We start from the raw sequence: 17,875 nt of genomic DNA, 5'->3' as shown, positions 1-17,875 counted from the left end.
CTGCCCTTTTGGAAGAGAGGAGACGGGGCCTGTTTCTCAGACAAGCCTGATCGCCCAGCCCTGGCTCCTTGGCGAAGGCAGAGTACCACCCCAGTGAGGGTGAGGAAGGACAGTATTTATGATGGGGTCTTCCTCCATCCAATGGAGGGGCAACCTTTGGACTATTTGACTAATCGGGAAACTGAGGCACAGAACATTCTTGCTGCTGAGCTGGGGTGAGGACCCAGCTTTTTCTTTGGCTCCGTGGGCAGCGGCTGAGCCCCGTGAGAGAACAGCCTTGTCACACCCAGCACTTTTGAGGGGCAGAGAAGTCTTTTCCACACTGGAACCCTTGACCCAGCAACCCACTCCATGGAGATAACTGGACCAATATGCAAATCTGTGTGTACCAAGATGCAGGACCCAGGAGATTCATGGTCACCCACTGTATTACCTGCTGAGAAGGGTGCTTGCCATGTGTTAAGTGGGGAAAGCACACATTTCTTGGTTTTTTGTTTGTTTTTTTGTTTGTTGGCTTACCTGTTTTTTTTTTTTTTTTCCTTTCTGTTTCTTGTGTAATCACTGTAAAATACTGGGGCAATTTAAAACAAAGGGAAAACGAGTGGGTATTTTTGTCTTAATGACTTTGATTTTCTTGACTAGTTGACACGTTACATGATTGAAAGTTTAAAAAGATACAGGAGAAGAAATTCAGACGCACGCTACAACAGACATGAACGTTGAGGACGTTGTGCTGAGGGCAATGAGCCTGTCTCGATAAGACAAATGCCGTCTGATTCCACTTATGTGAAGGGCCTAGGGCAGTCAGATTCCTGGGGATGGGAAGTAGAATGGTGGTTGCCAGGGTCTGGGGGAGGGGGACCGGGGAGTTATTGTTTACTGGGGGCAGAATTCTGGTTTTGTGTGGGGGTGATGGCTACACTGCAGTGGGAATGTGCCTAATGCCACTGAACTGCTCAGTTAGCAGGGGTTAAGACGGCTTCCCTGGTGGCTCGGGGTAAAGACTCCGCCTGCCAATACAGGAGACACGGGTTTGATCCCTAGTCCGGGAAGACCCCCCCGCCTCAAGGCAGCTAAGCCTGTGCTCCACAACAAGAGAGGCCACCACAGTGGGCAGGCCGAGCACCACAGCTGGAGAATGGTCCCCACTCACTGCAGCTCGAGAAAAGCCCACGCCGCGACAAGATCCAGAGCAGCCTAAAGAAAGAGAGAAAATTTTAAAAAATGGTTGGCATGGTAAATTTTCTGAGTATTTTACTATGATTAAAGGAAAAGGTACAGAGGGGGACAGGGACAAGTCTCCCTCCCACCCCTGTCCCCAGCCGCAAGCCTCTGTCTCTCTGGAGACCACGGGTGTTTTCAGTGTGGTGGTGGAGCCTTGCCTTCCTCCCTCCTGCCCTGGGTACCAGTGGGCAGGGGCCGCCCAGATGGGGCCCCTTCACTCACGGGCAGAGCGAAGATGCCTCTCCAAGAGCCCGGGGTGTGCACCCTCTTCCGTCCTCACTCTCAGGGCATGAGGCAGCGGTGCCCAGGTCTTCCGGCCCTTGAGGGGTTGTGGGGGACTGAGGACCCACGCCTGGGGGACGGGGCTGAGGTCCCACCTGGGGGGAGCCCCGAGACTCATCACTCCTCTTGCAAGGGGAGGAGAGTCCTTTTAATTCAGTCCTGTGCTCCTAAGTGGGCACTTGGGAAGTGTTTGTTGAATCTGCCATGGGGAAAAGGAGATGGAATCTTAGCTGACAGCCGGAGGGGTTGGGCTGCAGCAGACGCGGAGGCTGCCGCGCTGGGCTTCCCAGAAGCACCCACCCCCGCTCGCTGGGGCATCCTAGGTGCCTGTCTTGTGCCAGCCCCAGGGTGTGGCGCTAACTTGGGCATGGGGGCAGTGAGACGTCCTTCTGAGATGAGGCAAGCCTCCAAAGGCTTGTTGACGGTCCCGCGTGTCACCAGGCGTCAAGCGCGGGGAGTCTGGCTTGGTGCCTGGGGGTCCTGCCTATTGCCCGGGGCCCTGGCCACCCCCACCCCGCAGACCTGCCATCCTGGCTTGAGCTGGCCATTCTCCACGGCAGGAGAGACAGTGTAGAGCCCACATTCCGTGGTTCATCAGTGTCCATCCACTGAGTGTTTACTGGGAGCTGAGCTTGGGCTGAGTGCGTAGCGGATGCTGACTCATTTAATGTACCAGCCCCGCAAGGCAGGTGCTCCCGCTAGCCCCTGCCCTAAAGATGGGAACCAGGCGCACGGCAGGATTGGGGCTTTGCTCCAGCCAGCTCTGGGGGCGGGATGGGCGGCAGGCTGTGGGCAGGTCTGTCTTGGCCAGTGGAGGTGGAACCCTAGGGCCTTTCTCCTCCCTGGGGCCCAGGAAGTGAGTCAACAGGCTAAGCGGCCGGCTTCCAAGTCAGTGGCCGTGACCACTGCACACCAGTGCCGACCCCGGCAGGGTCATTTGGCGGTGTTTCCCGAGCAGTGTGCTGGGGGACACGGAAGGGAGTGGGGTTTATAGAACCAGCGGAACATTCTTACCACTGCCAGGCTGCTCAGGCGTGGGAGTCAGGTGGACCTGGGCCTGGCCTGGAGCAAGGCAGTTCCCCCGGGCCTCAGTTTATTCACCTGTAAAGTGGGAAGGGTAATGCCTGCCTCACAGATCTAGGGTGGGAGTAAAGTGACTAGTCTAGCAAGAAATAAGCATTTTACAGTGAAAGCCAGTCCTCTGTGTCTCCAGGAGAGCAGAGTCTGATGATACAGGCAGAGAAGTGAATACTTACAGCACCCCAGATATGAGGAAGGCACGTGCCAGGGCTGGAGACACTTGGATGGGTGTAGCGACTCATTCTGGGGCAGTCCTGAGGGGCTCCCTGGAGGAGGTGATGAAGGTGTTGCAAGGCTGGAAGAGGCTGGAAGTGGTGTCCAGAAACCTGATGGTGGCCTGCGCTTTGGGATGCAGATTCCTCCTCCCCAGGAGGTGCTCACTGAGCCGCTTCGTATCAGCCTGCTTGGCTTGGGGGAGGGGGTCAGTGCCACTTGGCGTGGTTTGTAGGCAGAGGCTCTGGAAGGAGGGCACTGCCCCCCAGCCCCCAGCTGTGGGGTGATGGGCATCCACAGAGCTGCCGGGTCTCCAAAGGGGCTTTTGATAAACGGCACCAAAGCGGGAGTGAGGCTGGCCACCTGGGTAGACATGGACACCAGGTCACTGGAGCAGAAGGCTGGTGTAAACAGCTGGAGCCTGAGATTGGCTTGGGGGCACGTGAGCAGGGGCGTCTGGGCCTGGGAGAAGGACCTCCAGTGCCTGCCGGGGTGACCCCACGAGACCAGGGGACCCCTCGTGCCTTAGCCTTGCCTGCTGACATGGTGGACCTATTCAGGACAGACCTCTAAGCCTGAGCAGTGCCCGTTCTTTCCTGGGGCTCATCGAGGGGCGAGGGGGGCAGAAGCAGGACGCAGGCTGGGTTTTGCGGCCACGGAAGCAGCGGTGTCAGCATCTGGCTCTACTCCCTCGGCAGCCCCCGGCCCCCGCCACGTGCCCCCGGCCCCCAGCCAGGTGATAGCGGCATCCAGCTCATTCTCCCCATCGCATCCATGTGATGATTCCGGCAGCATAGAGGCTGTGGGGTCCCCAGTCCTGGGCTCAGGTCCGGCCCTGTCACTTGTAGTGTGGCCTGGGCCTATGCTCCCAGTCTTTCTGACCGCTGGCAGCTGGGAGGTCACGAGGGTAAGGCCGCTGACTGCACCCGTCGTCATGGGTCGGTTGACTCGTTGCAAACAGCCTTGCGAGGTGGGTGGTCTTAGCAAAGCTCAGACAGCGTTGGCAGCCTGTGCCAGGTCACAGAGGGGCAAGGTGTGTATATAGCTGGGGTTTGACCCTGGGACCCCTGACTGCAGAACCCCTGCCCCCCTCTCCACCACACACACTGGTTTGAACCCAAAGGCTGATGTCCCAGCTGGCTTTGACTCTCTGTGGTTCATCAGATAGTTTTCCTGATGGCTTGGGATGTCTGTCTGTCCAGGCACTGTGGAAATTGTTTCCTGGCCTGACTAGGGGAGCCCTTTGAACTTACCCAGTCTGACACCACTGCATTAAGAATGGGAAAATGAGGCTAGAGGAGGAGAAGGGACTTGCCTGAGATCACGCAGTAAGTCTGGGCAGAGACGGGGCCAGATACACTGGGACTTTCCTGGGGGGTCCAGTGGCTAAGAGTCCACGCTCCCGATGCAGGGGGCCTGGGTTCGATCCCTGGTCGGGGAGCTAGATCTCACGTGCTGCAACTCAGAGTTCACATGCCACAACTAAAGATCCTGCATGCTGCAACTAAGACCCGGTGCAACCAAATAAATGTGTTTTTTTTAGAGAGAGAAAGGACCCGGTGCGGGTAGCTTGCACTGACACTGGCTGCCTCGTTGCCCGAGGCGGTGTGGGCCTGGGGGCTGCGGTCCAGTGACAGACTTACCAGTCTCTTCCTCCCCACTCTCTCAAGGCCTGGCGACTCCCCGTGGAGCGCCCCAGAGGCCTGCCAGCTGCCCGGTAAAGGGTAGCCGTGTCCCCAGAACAGGCAGGGAGAGTGGGAATCACTCCATGCAGCTCGGCCCTGCCGTCCGTTGGCCGGGCTTGCTGTCAGCGCCTGGCTGGGAAAACTCACTTGCCAGCCCCTCTCAGTAGCTGCTAGATCCGCAGGGGGCCGGGGCAGGGTGGAGACGTGTCCCTGCTTGGGTGGTCTGGGGCTTGCATACCCACCTGTCACTGCCCCTCCCAGACGGGCCAGGCTGGGCCACGCCAGTGCTGAGAATGGCCCTCGTCCAGAAGGGCGCCTGCGAACCTTCATTTGAGCGCTTTTACCATCCATGAAGCCTGCAAGGTGAGGCTACTGCCGCCTTTTCACAGAGGAGGAAACTGAGGTTTCTAGCTAGGGGTCAGCGGGCCCTCTGGGGGCCCTGCAGGGGCAGGCGGCCTTCTCCATTTGCTGCCCTCAGAGGGCCCGGTGGAGACTCACGTCATCTTTGATTCTATTGGGCCTGAGCAGCTCATGGCACACAGTCCAGAACCGATCATGGAGTGAATGAGTGGACAAAGGCTGAATCAATGCACAGGAAGAGAAACAAATACCGTGTATTAGCGCGCACATGTGGACTCCAGAAACATGGTATAAATGGTAAGGCGAAATAGCCACACATAGAACAGATGTATGGATACCAAAGGGGACAAGGAGAGGGGGAGGAATTGGGAGATTGGGATTCGTGTGCGTGCGCTAAGTGCTCACTCAGTCGTGTTGAGCTCTTTTGTGACCCCATGGACTGTAGCCCGCGAGGCTCCTCTGTCCGTGGGGTTCTCCAGGCAGGAATGCTGGAGTGGAGTTGCCATTCCTCCTCCAGGGGATCTCTCCCACCCAGGGATGGAGCCCGCCTCTGCCGGATTCTTTATCCCTGCGCCTCCAGGGAAGCCCACACATGACTGACGCTGTGAGTGAACCAGATAAACTGAGGAGAAGGTGGCGTGCAGGGCAGGGAACTCTACTTAACGCACTGGGGTGGCCTGGATGGGAAGGCGGTCCGAGACGGAGGGGCCCTGTGTGTACAGACAGCTGATTCCCTCTGCCGTGCAGGAGATGCTCACACGACATGGGGGAGCAACTCTTCTCCAATAAAAACTAATTCTAAAAACACATGCTGCCACCCCACTCCTGGCTTGCTGGTCACTGGTGCTGAGGGCAGGGGCCGCTGGCTCGATGCCATCACCCAGGGTGACTCTGGGTGGCAGCCGTGTCCCTGAGGCCGTCTCCTGTTTCTGGCTCCGAGGAAGGGCCACATCCAGGGTGTGCGGGTCTTATCTAGAGGGACTCGGAGATCGTATTATAGACCAGAGGCCCCGGCGGAGGAAAGGCTTGCTGGGTTTGTGCAGTGAATTAGCGACAGAGCTGGACTTGAGCTAGGGTCTCCTGCCCGCTCTAGCCCAGAACCCTCTTCTCTACATTGTGCTTCCCAGCGGACCTGAGACCCCCACCCACCCTGAGTAGCCTCGCACAGACCGCTCTGTTGGGAAGCCCTGGAGACAGATGCTGTTTCAGGTTGAGAGCGAGTGCATGTGTGTGCGTTATGTGTCTGTGTGTGCTCACGCGCGCGTGTGTGGTGCCAGCTTGCTGGGAAGAGGCGCACACTTGATAACGTGGCTGCCCCACCCAGCCTATCACCAGCTCCCAGCCTGTGCTCCGGCCTGCTTGGGCCATTACCGCCTGCCTGTAATGGAATCGGCTGCCCTGGTTAAGTGTTCACATTAAATTAATACCTCCTCCGCGGAGACAATCAGTTGGCATTTAATTTGTGTTTCCTTGTGAGCAGCAGAGTGCAGCTGGGCAGCTGGGCCTCTGATGGGCACGTCTGGGAGGCGTCCCTTCCCCCAGATCAGGGGCTGGGTGCGGGCGGGAGTGCCGGAGTCCACGGGGAAGGGGATGGTGAGCGTGCGGCGGCAGGGCTGGGAGGTGCCCATGCCAGCGGGGCTCGGGGGCCGGGGGCCTGTCCATGCACAGGCTGGGGCCCGGCTCCTCCGGTTCCTGGAGAGAGAAGGTGCGCTCAACCGACAAGAGCAGGGAGTCAGGGGCCGTGGAGGCCCACGCACTTCCGCGCTGGGCTGCCCACCCCGCTCCCGCCGCCCTCTTGCTTGTCTCTTTCTTCCTGTGCCTGCGCCGTGAACTGTTTGTGGTCTTGGACACGTAGGGTGGCGTGGAAGGCGGAAGTTGATCTGGTTGTGAATTTCTAGCTCTCTAGGGGGCTCAGTAAAAGTCAGTGGGTAGGGGCCTGCTGAGCACCCGCTCTGATCTGTGTAGCCCACTGGCTTCAGCGAGACTGCATTTGAGGAAGGGTCGCCCTGATCTGCCTGGTCCTCCAGCTCAGACGTTAGTCTAGGTGAGGAGCTGGCAGTCGGGGCCCCGGCTCCACGGCGAGGCTGGGGCAAGGCACGCCCAGGCGGGGAGGGCAGGGGCGCCTCTCTGCGTCTGTGGGCGGTGGGCAGGCGGGCAGCATGGCTCCAGCAGGCCCCCGGCCGGAGTCACGTTGCAGCCCGCACCCAGCTGCTCTGGGGTGAGCACCCTGGGCGCCGGGTGCAAACTGCCCTCCGCCCATCTGCCCACTGCCGGAGGCAGGGCCCATGCTTGGCCCCTAATGAAGTTTTCCACCCATGGCTCCAGCCCAGCCTCACCTGAGCTTGCTTCCCATCACCTGAGTGAGCTGGCTTGGGCGTGCCGGCGGCTCACCCTCCCTGGCAAGGTGTGGACCATTCCTGTGGCCCCTCCCAGCTCCCCGGAGGCCTGGCCACTGGAGGCAGCCGTGGGATCCTGCAGTCGGAGTTGAGCCTTGGAGCGTCTGCGGTGTGCTTGCTGTGTGCCAGGGGAGGGGCTGGGCGTGTGCACACACCCGTGGACCCCGTGTTGTTCTCACAGCCTCAGAGGGGCGGCTGCCGCGCTTCCCGCCCAGAGAGGGTGACTGACTTGCCCAGAGTCACACAGCCGGCCAGCAGCAGGGGCAGCATGCTACCCTGGTCTCCCGCCGCCCCCGCCCCGGGGTCTCCAGGACTTTCTCCCCAGAGGCCCCGCGAACTGTCCGCGGGGACTGAAATGGTTATCCGGGGGCTGCACCCGCTTTCCTCCGCAGCTGGAGCCCCGGAGCCTCTCTCTGTGGCCGACAGGAAGTGAAGCAGCCGTGAGTCAGTCTCACTGCCAGTGACTTCAGCTCGGCCTTCCGCCCCCCGAAGCCAGGCTTTGTGGCCCCTTTCCTGTGGGTCTCTGTGTCACCCTGAGCCCGTGGGGGCGGGGAGACCCTGGCCCTGTTGTTGGCTGGGGGTGGGGGCGGGGGGCTGGCCCCGCGGCGCCTCCCCTCCCCCCAGCAGCCTGCCCAGACTTCCCATCCGTCATGTGGTCCAGCGGTGGCTCCTCAGGAATGCGGGGCGACCACATCTGGCTGGGTCTGGGGGCGGGCGGCCGCCTCCGCTCCTTCTGCTAAGATGGTGGCCGAGCCCGTGTTGACCCCGGGGAGGCATCTCTTCCCCCCGCCCGCCACACCCCTGACCTCCCTGCTCTCCTGCGTGGGCCTGGAGCTGTGGGGAGTGGGACAGACACACTTTCTCCTTCTCCTGGCCCGCTTCTGGCCTGGCCAGCCCGCCGGCCTCTCCCAGGGGGGGCTCTGGAGCCAAGTGGACGGTAGGAGCTGAGTGGTGAGGTTCCCAGGCTGGGGCTCAGACTGAGGACGCTGTCCAAGGGGCTCCGGCTGGGAAGGGTGCTTGCCACCTGGGTCATCCATCCATTCATTCGGCAAATCCATTCAACAATGTCTGACTCCTCACAAGTGAGGCTGGAGTTAGGGCAGGGAACATAGTCATCATGACCGGCTGGGGAGGGGCCAGACCCCCACTTTAGACCCGACTCCTGCAACGCCCCTCTGTGCCCCCTTCCCCACGTAGAACCCGTGTCTCCCCCGTGTCCTCTCCGGGCCCCGACGGGCCAGGCGCAGGGTGCCCGAGACCTCTGGAGGCGGGTGCTGGAGGAGTTGGCCATGCTGTCTGCACGCACGTGTACATCTGTGGGCTCGCCGGTCTGAGCCCAGAGTGTAGGGGCAGAATGGCTCTTCTTGAGTGTCCCCGGGGCGTGCTGGGCTCACACTCCATCTCTTTTATAGATGGGGAGACTGAGGCTCCAAGCGGTAGAAGCAGATGCCGGGGTTCAGACTCAAGCCCTTCAGCCTGGGCAGGGGAGGGCGGCCCGCTATCCGCTCCCTGGGTGACCCTGCACCTTCCTTATCTGTGTACTCAGAGGTGTGGTCTAGGTGGACTCTGGCCCCTTTCAGCCTTCGTTTCTGGAAGTTCTCTGAGTCTCTTGTTTCTGTAGACTAGCACCCTGCCCCTACCCCAGCCCCCTGCCCCTGTGTGATTCTGGGGGAGGGGCCTCGTGCTTCTGGACTCCAGTGTTTTCATCAATCTCATGGAGATGATCTAACCCGGCCTAGAGGTTCCTGTGAAGTGAAGGCAGGCTCTGTGAAGCGCCCGAGGGTGGTCCGGGCACACTGTCGGCGCCCCGTCCGTGGGGGCCGCCCAGTCCCAGCAGCATCAGCACCGCCGTTGCCCACCCTCCCTGCCTCGTGAGCATCCACAGCCTAGGACGCTGTGAGAGCCGTGGCTGGAGGGCGTCCGCAGGTGGGGCCAGAGCGAGAGGACGCTGGGGCCAGAGACGGTCCCCGTGGGCTGGTGGGAGCGTGAGCCAGACCTGGGCCTGAGCACGCCGCGCCGCGGAGGAGACGGGGGCTGGTCTGCTGCCGTCCCTGGCATCGTGGGCTGGCTCTGTGGATGAGACGCCGCTGCGAAGCGGCCCCGGGGCCGATGGCATCCTGAGGCCTGCCAGGTCAAGCCTGGGCTCAAGGAGGGAAAACCAGGGGAGTGTCTGCCTTGGTTTGGAGGAGAGATGACATGTGAGACAGGCCTGGGAGAATGGATTGATTTCAGGAGGCTCAAGTGGCAGAAGGGAAAAGGGAATCGGGTTACCTCTGATGCTGTCTCCTCTGCCTGTAAAATGGGGACCACGCTTAGGGCAGGATTAAGTGACAGTTTATCTTTTGAGTATATGAAGGCCCGGCATGGTGTTCATCACCCAGAAACTGACCATAAGTGTCCCTCTCTCCACTCCCTTCAAGAGAAAAAAGACTGGAAGTTTTATGAGCTGATGGGTCAGGGTGGGCAGGGATGGATCCAAGTGATTCAGGCTGTCCTGGCCCTGGCTAGAGTTGCCTGGGTGCGCTGGGTCTTCATTTTCCCACCTGTAAAATGGGGAGGCGGTTTCTCTGCAACTTCACAGCCCACTGTGTGCTCAGCAGCCCCCGACCCAGGGAGGTGTGTCCCCTCTTGGTGGCAGCCAGCTTCTCCCTGGCTTCCTGCTGGCCTGTCTTTGCTTATGTTGGTCCCGATGCCTGAAACTCCCCTCCTGCTGAAACCAAGCTCCTGTGGGCAGATCCAGGTCAGGCAGGGGAGGGGACGGGCCTGGGAAGCAGGTGTTGGAATGTTCTAGAGCCCACAACATGGTTGACCAGTTTCTGGCTCAGCTTCGCACTCCCTCCCCGTCGGCTGAGTTGCCGTGAATGTGGGGCATCTGGGGCTCCTTAAGAAACATCACTCATCCATCCTCTCACCCCAGTCAGCCAGAGCAGCTGAAGGGCAGAGCGTTTCTGCACTGTCAGTGTGGAAGCGGGCACGGCCACGCTTTCCCGCCGAGGGCCGGGAGGGGAGGTCAGCGTGGGCAGCGGGCTCAGCTGTCAGGCCAGCTGCTGTCAACACACAGGGGTCCTTCCTGTGTCTCCTGGGGGTGGGGCACCGGCCGGCCACCCATCCAGCTCTGGAAATGAAAGGCCAGTGAAATCATTTGTGCAAGCTCACCTGGGGTACAGCTTAGCGAGGCGAGGGGGCCACCAGAGCGCCTTCCATTGGGGAGCTCATGAGAAACAAGCCCCACCCCAGTCCCGCTGAACCGGCTCTGCATGTGAGCGCGGTCCCCGGGTGACACCCACGCTCGTCCCAGGTGGAAGCTGGAGGCTTGAGAGCGTGGGCTTGACTCGAGTCCCATCCCTGCTGACTGTGTGGCCTTAGACAGGTCACACTTCTCTGAACCTCAGCTCTCTCATCTGCAAAATGAGATGGGGAAAACGTCTTTACAGGAGAGGGTTAAGAGGTCAGATGAAGGCCAGTGAGATGTGTCCAAGGCACTGGGCCCAGCTCAGGGGACTTGAGCGGTGCTCGCCAACCAGTGGCTGCTGCTACCGCGATTCCGTGCTGAGGATCCAAAGACGTGGCTTGTGTTCTCGCTCTGGGGTGACCTGAGACAAGTTGCTTTCCTTTGCTGGGCCTCACTTTTCCTGTCTGTTCAATGGGTCTGTTGACCCCCTACCCCAGCTTCCTCATGAGGAGGTTGCTTCCAGGAAAAGGAAAAGGGAGAGGGGGCTGGCCTCATCCCAGAGGCTCCTCTGAGAAGCTGGTGTGTGTGGGTGAGATGCCCCCGGGTGCCCACGTCTCATCCCTCCCCGCCGCCCCCCCCGCCCCGTTATCTTGCTGTTGCTGCAGGAACGCACTAGCGAGGCTGGCCTTGGGGGCCGGGCTGCGGCCAGCGCCCTCCTTTGGCCCTGCTCTGCTCAGCAGCTTTGGAAGCTCGTCCCCTGCCCACCTCGGGGCAGCGTGGCCAGGAGGGATGATTCAGCTCGGTCCTGTATTCTGGGCCCCGGCCTCCCTCGAGGGCAGCCCCGGACGCCCTGTGCGCCTCAGCGAGCTGGGCGCAGCCTTGGGCTTCTCCCCACCTGGGGTTCTTCTTCCCCAGCTGTTCCCTGGACTCGTGGCCCCGCCCACGACGTGCTAGGTGACCTTGGGCAGGTTCCTTTCACACACAGGGCCTCCGTGTCTCTGCGCCACGGGAGTGTTCTGTGCAACGATCCTGCCCGGGTCAGACTCTTAGATTCTCTCCCTGCCCCTCCTTGGGTCCCTCTGTATCTCTCATCCATACCAGGACGCCCACCCCAGCCCCGCTGCCCACGGGGTTCTGAACACTGCCGCCCACGGCCGATTGAGGCCCAGCCGCCACTGCCGGGGGCTGGTGAAGACCAAAGGGAGGGAGGAGCGTGTGTGTCCTCTGGGAGCCCTGCCCGGGGCCGTCTGTGTCTCGTGTGGGAAAGAGGAGGAATTTTCCTCTGTGTGTGCAAACAGTATCCGTTTTCTCTTGTTTCCAAAAGCCAGTGACGTAACCCGCTCTTCAGCCATCCCTCCCCTCTGGCCTATTTTTAGCTGGCCCCGACAGCATCCTCAAGGCTTCCAGACCTGCCCGCTCTGAAGCCATGTAGGGAGGCAGCCCCGGGGTGAAGAAAGAGAGAAGCCCCCGGTCTGGCTGTCCTGCGATGGAGAAGGGCCCGGCCCTCGGGGGCAGCAGGACCATCTGGGTGGGGAGGGGGTCAGGGATCCCACAGGCCCACGGTCCACAGGGAGCCCAGCAGAGTCACCAGCACCCGATCTGGAGCCCCCAGCCTGAGTCTGAGTCCTGGCCGCGCCAGCCCTCACCCTCACTTAGGCATGAAACGTGCTTGTGTCTAACTCTGCGACCCCATGGACTATAGCCCACCAGGCTCTTCTGTCCATGGGGTTTCTCCAGGCGTGAATACTGGAGTGGGTTGCCATGCCTTCCTCCAGGGGATCTTCCCCACCCAGAGGTCAAACCCAGGTCTCCCGCACTGCTGGCCGCTTCTTTACCATCTGAGCCGCCAGTGAAGCTCAGGCATTAAATAAGTGAGACTTACATCTTTTTTTTTGTTTTAATGTAATAAAACAGACCTGGGTTTGAAGTCCAACCCCATCCCCTAACTAGCTGTGTGTCTTTGGGCAGGATATTTAACCTCTCTGAGTCTCAGTTTTCTCATCTGTAAGACAAGGATGATAACAGCTACGTGGGAGATGTCTTTGTTGGGTAGGGTAGGTGGCAAAAGATTGCCTCTGAGGTTGCAGTGGTTGGCATGAAAAAAGTTTGTTTCTTGTGGGTGCAAAGGAGAGCCTGAACGTGGTGCTGGCTATAGCCTGGCAGCTGAGAACAGCCTCAGTGCCGCGTCTCACGGGAACGCGAGGAGCAGCAGCTCTTGTGCATCACTTCACACTGTGTCTGCACAGGGCCGGGGGGTGGCCCTCCCGCCGCCGTCTCCCGGTGGGGCTGCGCTCATGCCCGGAGCCTCGTCCCCTGGCATCGTGCGTCAGCCCGCCGCCCCCAGCCTGGGCGCTCCGGGACACAGGCAGGGCTGGCATCCCTGCTGCACCTTCTCAGCCAGCGCGGGCGCGACTCGGGGTGGGTGCTGGCATTGTGCCTAGGGGTGGACTGTCGGGGGAGGCCGCCCTCTGACCGCCTGTCCCTCTTGGCTGTTGCAGATGGGAGGAGGAGCTCGCCAAGCGCGTGAACCTGCAGACCATGGTGGACACGCTACAGGAGGTAAGAGGCCCCGACCGGGAGAGGCCGGGGGGCGAGCCCCGCGGTGGAGGGCCGAGGCTGGGGGCCAGGTCCCAGCTCAGCCTCTCCTCCGTGGAGCCGGGGGCCTCTCCCACCTCCCCCGCTTCGGGGCTGGGAGGGCGCCCCCGGCTCACGGTTGCAGAAAGCCTGGGCTCAGGAGTCCTGTCGCTGTCTCAGCCACGCAGGCCTGTGCTCGGGGCCTCGGGCCTCGGCGAGGGTGGTGGGCTTCCTGCCAGGTGGGCTCCCAGCCCCAGCGGGCGCTCCATGGCAGGGTGAGGGTGGCCTCTGGCTTTTCTGGCTCGCTGGCTCTGTGTTCTGGGCCCTGCTTCACATGGGCTGATGGTGCAGCAGACTAGACCTTCTAAGCTCTGTTTTCCTCTCAGCCAAATGGGCACAGGAGCGGCAACCCCGTGAGAAGCCGTGGACGGCTCTTTTTAACACTGAAAAAAAATCGCCTTCTGATAGTTAAAGCATTGATCATCTACATAAATAAATAACCAGAGAAGAAAGAAAGAAAATAAGCATTGATCTTCTAAGGAAGTTAGGGAGGGATTAAAATAATGTCAAGGAGACATTAAAAGACATCAATGTCGAGGAGTGGTTAAAATAATGTGTAGAAGGAAAAAGATGAATGTTCCCTCCCCCTGCCCCGCCCCACCCCTGCTTTCTTTTGTGAGAAAAGGACTTTTTACTTTACAAACGTAACATGTTCATGGTGCAACATTCGGAAAGTTCAGAAAAGCACAGAGAAGAAAATAAACCTTCCCTCTGGTTCTCCCTGCCCCACTGTTGCTGAGGTGGTTCGTGACCCTCTGGTCTTCTCTGTGCACACCCATAAGCCCTGGATGTGCACGCTCCGTGAGGCTGACACACGGATGGTGCCATTGCTCACATTTGACATACATTGACCTGCTACTGTGACCCGCTGGAATCACTTTTATATCCACTTTTTCTCTCAATGTCTGCCATGGATTTTTCCATCCAATGAACAGTTCTTGGAAAAGAATTGTTTTAGGCCGAGGGGTGAAGTGAGGGCTGAGCGGGGAGCCAGGCTGGGTCAAGGTCTTGGCTCCCCCTTCCTGGGGCACAAAGGCACCCCCGGCTGGGTTGGATGTCAGGCATCCATCCGGGGCTCTAAACCCCAGGTGTCCGGCCTCTCTGCCTCCCCATTGGGGAGCCCGCCCAGCCCTCCCAGCCCCCCCTAACCACTCCCCGATCTCCGTCCCCCGTAGGCAGCGCAGGAGGCGGAAGCCATCCAGGAGGAGATGAATGAGAAGATTGAGCGTCTCAAGGCCGAGCTGGTGGTGTTTAAGGGGCTCATGAGTGACGTAAGTGCCTCCGGCCGCCACCCCCCAGGTGTCATGACCCCCCTCCCCACCCCCCCACCCATCATGCAGAACGCTTCATTCACTCCGAGGCTCCAGAGCTCGGCTTCTAGTTAGAGTCCTGGCTGGCTGCGTTTGACCCGTGAGGATGACGGATGCATCAGAGATCAGGCTCCCCTCCCCTCCCCCCCCCCCACCTCCGCTTCCCGTGGTCTGAGTAGAGATGCATTAATCAGCTGCTTAACCCATCCGCCCGCTCCGGGCTCCTCTGACGGCCTGTGTGCGTTCGCTCCGACTGCGCCGGCTCACCAGTGTGCGGGCAGGGGCTGGGGGCGGCCGGGGGCCTCCATGTCTGGGCACAGTGGGGGCCGATGGCAGGCTGAAGGGGACCCCGGGTCTGGTCTGCACCGGCCCGAAAGGCCACCCGGGCCAGCGGCCTCCCGGAGGTTGCTCTGTTGAGTCGGGACTGGCCGGTGTGCGCGTCCTTGGGACGGTCGGAGCCCCTCTGAGTCACCGTGGGCGGGGCAGCTGTTGGCAGAGCAGCAGGGACCTCCTTCCTGCCGGGGACCCCAGTTTCCTGCCACCTTCGAGCCGCGGGCAGTATGCAGAGTAAGACGGCAGGAGGGAGGCAGAGCCCGGGACGGGCGCCTCCACCAGCCACGGCTTCTGGCCCTGGGCGGTGTGAGGCTGGGTGGCTGGAAGAGGCCAGGAGGCTTTCTTTACCGGGGTCTGGGGGACCCCCACCCATCCGAGGTAGCCCCTGCCGTCAGCCTGGGAGGAATCTTTGCAGGGGACAGGTGGGGCAGGCCCGCTGCGGGAGCCCGGCGGCCTTTCAGCGGTGGGACGTGTCTTTTTCCCTTGTTCCGACAAAACAAACACTGACGCCGTGTCTGCTGAGAGGATGCCTTCCGGCCCTTAGGGAGACGGGCAAACACAGTCTCCCTCAGTCCCCACGGCGCCCACATCCCCCCACCCCTTGCCCCGAACCCGAGCCACTGGCCTGACCACGCCCAGCAAAGGCTGCAGGACCCCTCTCGGACTGCGGGGACCTCCTGCCCAGCACCCAGGAGTCTCCCCACCCCTCTGTCCAGCCAGAGCCTGGGGGTGCCTCCCCCCACCCCCCGCTCACGTAACCCCCTGCTGTCCTCCCTGCAGCCCATGACAGACCTGGACACAAAGATCCAAGAAAAGGCCATGAAGGTGGACATGGACATCTGCCGCCGGATCGATATCACGGCCAAGCTGTGCGATGTCGCACAGCAGCGGAACTCGGAAGACGTGTCCAAGATCTTCCAGGTGATGAGGGCCGCCCCGCTCACCAGCCGGCACTGCCTGCCGCCCGCCCCGGCCACCCTGCCCCGGGCCCCTCACACCCCGCCCATCTCCCTCCCCGACCACCCCCACGTAGCCTTTGCCCAGCGCTCCAGCCTCCCAGGAAAGTGTAGAATCAGGGACCGCACAGACTCAGGCATGTGTGACTCCATCATCCAGGCTGACCGCGTCATCCTACGTCCGAGGACACCACTCACCCGGGGGGTGGGGGGGGCGACGTGACGGGCTCCCGGAAGAACGTGGCAGAGCTGGGACGAGGACTCAGGTCTCCAGACCCTCCAGGGCTCAGTCCGTCTGCCTACCTTGGGCCCCCTGCCCTGCTTCCTGCCTCTCCTTCTGGGAGCAGGAGCCGGGGACCAGGGCTGTGGTCGGGGAGCCCTGGCTAAACTGTGGGAGCCCTAGGCAAACCGGCCTGAGCCCTGGCCCTCGAGCCTCAGAATTCAGAAGGGGAACTGTTGACCCGTTGATTCTTTTTCATTCCCACATTGAGACTCATTCAGTACCCTACTTCCCTACCCCCAGCAAGCACGCGTCTGTGTCCAGAGTGAAGGCGATGGGTTAGCACTAGCGAGTGTCCTCCAGGGAGGGCTTGGGGGCTGGTCCAGCTGCCCAAAGGGCGTCTGTCATTCTCCAAAGGCTGCTTCTTGAGTTTGGGGTTGTGGTTTGGCTTTTGCTTGAGCCCAGGGCAGAACAGCGTGTCGCTGGCTCTAAGTGTGTGACTCTGGATGTAGTGGGGTGAGGTCTGGGCTCGCCTGGGTGCCTTCTTGCTGCCCCTCTGCGGGGAAGCAAGGGCCCGTTCAGCCTTCGTCTGGTTTGTTGCGTCTTGTCTGCTTGGAGTGGAGGAAGCTCGTTGAACCCGGGGCTGCCTACCTGTTGCCTTTGCATGGGAGCAGGAGGGCTCTGGGAAGCACGGAGCCATCTGACCTGCGTGAGGGCTGCTCCGTCTCTCTGGGGAGCTCTGAGACATCCGGCTGGCCGCATCTCCAGGCCTCCGAGGGCAGGGAAGGGGCCAGGCCGTCTGTTCCTCTGTCCTGCATGCCTTCCCGCCTCACGCTTCCTGCTAATGCCACCTGCTTCTTAGAGGGCCTGCATCCTTCCCGGCAGTGGCCGGCCCAGCCACGCTCCATCCGTCCCTTGGGACGCCACCTCCCTTCCCAGTCCACCCCGCCCTCCATTCCGGCAGAACCACCCAGTGACCCTTGATCTTTCTCTTCCCGGGCCAGGTGGTCCCCAAAAAGAAAGAGCGTAAGGTGGCTTCCGACGACGACATCTCCGAGCAGGATGGGGAGGTGAACCGGTTCTCGGACGACGAGGTTGGCTCCATGAACATCACAGACGAGATGAAGCGCATGTTTAACCAGCTGTGAGTATCCTTGCTGCCCTGGCACCCGGGGCTCCTGTTTCCCCAGAGTGCTAGGGCAAGGGGCGCAAACCAGTGCCCTGGGCTGGCTGACAAGTAGCCTCCAGATGTTTTGTTGGTCACCGTGGTGTTCTGCGAGAATCTGGATTCATTTTCAACATTTAGTGTTAGGGAGTTTCACATTTTCAGAAAAGGCCAAGCTGGTGATAGTGCTCATTTCTCTTGTTCAGTTGCTAAGTCGTGTCCGACTCTTTGCGACCCCATAGACTGTAGCCCCCCAGGCTCCTCTGTCCGTGGGATGTTTCGGGCAAGAATACTGCAGTGGGTTGCCATCGCCCTCTCCAGGGGATCTTCCTGACCCAGAGGTTGAACCCATGTCTCCTACTTGGCAGGCAGATTTTTTACTGCTGAGCCACTGGGGAAGCCAAATAGTGGTCATATTTGTGGACAATTGTTTTTTTTAATTGCGATATAACTGACATTGTAAGTTTATTTTAGTTTCAGATATGCAACACTGTGATTCAGTGTTTGTATATATTGTGAAATGCTCACCACAATAAGCCTAACATTCATCACCATACCAAGTAAAAAAATTTTTTTTTTCCCTTGGTTTAAACGGCGGCCTGGGTTAGTGGCAGAGTCTGGGCTCTGGTGTGGTCGGTGGTGGGCTGGAGCCGGTCTGTACCAGCTCATGAAAGGTGATGTCTGCCCACTCCAGGTTCAGCAGTGGCACGCTAATAGCTTAAAATTTGCACGATGGGAAACTGTCACATGCTACCAATCTGGGCGGGGCTTCCCGGGTGGCTCAAGAATCCGCCTGCCAATGCAGGAGACGCGAGTTAGATCCCTGGGTCGGAAGTTCCCCTGGA

At 60.5% G+C, this 17,875-nt stretch overlaps 1 protein-coding gene and 1 long non-coding RNA gene across 3 annotated transcripts in view; one reads left to right on the top strand and one right to left on the bottom strand.

Moving 5' to 3' along the window:
• Positions 1 to 17,875, top strand: part of IFFO2 (intermediate filament family orphan 2) — a 50,256-nt gene that overhangs the window by 21,922 nt on the left and 10,459 nt on the right. The window contains exons 2-5 of one of the 2 annotated variants that reach the window (XM_043445028.1): positions 12,911 to 12,971; positions 14,222 to 14,317; positions 15,470 to 15,610; positions 16,870 to 17,009. In XM_043445028.1, the coding sequence (XP_043300963.1) occupies positions 12,911 to 12,971; positions 14,222 to 14,317; positions 15,470 to 15,610; positions 16,870 to 17,009 (438 nt within the window). The remainder of the gene's footprint in view (positions 1 to 12,910; positions 12,972 to 14,221; positions 14,318 to 15,469; positions 15,611 to 16,869; positions 17,010 to 17,875) is intronic. The other variant, XM_043445029.1, reaches the window with a different exon arrangement.
• LOC122426264 lies at positions 582 to 1,577 on the bottom strand. Its single transcript, XR_006265136.1, has 3 exons — positions 1,447 to 1,577; positions 1,154 to 1,197; positions 582 to 812 (listed from the first exon to the last, which is right to left on the bottom strand). It is a non-coding gene; the product is annotated as an uncharacterized LOC122426264 (long non-coding RNA).

This window comes from Cervus canadensis, chromosome 24 (assembly GCF_019320065.1).
Source record: "Cervus canadensis isolate Bull #8, Minnesota chromosome 24, ASM1932006v1, whole genome shotgun sequence".
In the NCBI taxonomy this organism is placed as follows: domain Eukaryota; kingdom Metazoa; phylum Chordata; class Mammalia; order Artiodactyla; family Cervidae; genus Cervus; species Cervus canadensis.
The sequence above is the reverse complement of the archived record's forward strand: the minus strand, read 5'-3'. Positions and strand labels throughout refer to the sequence as shown.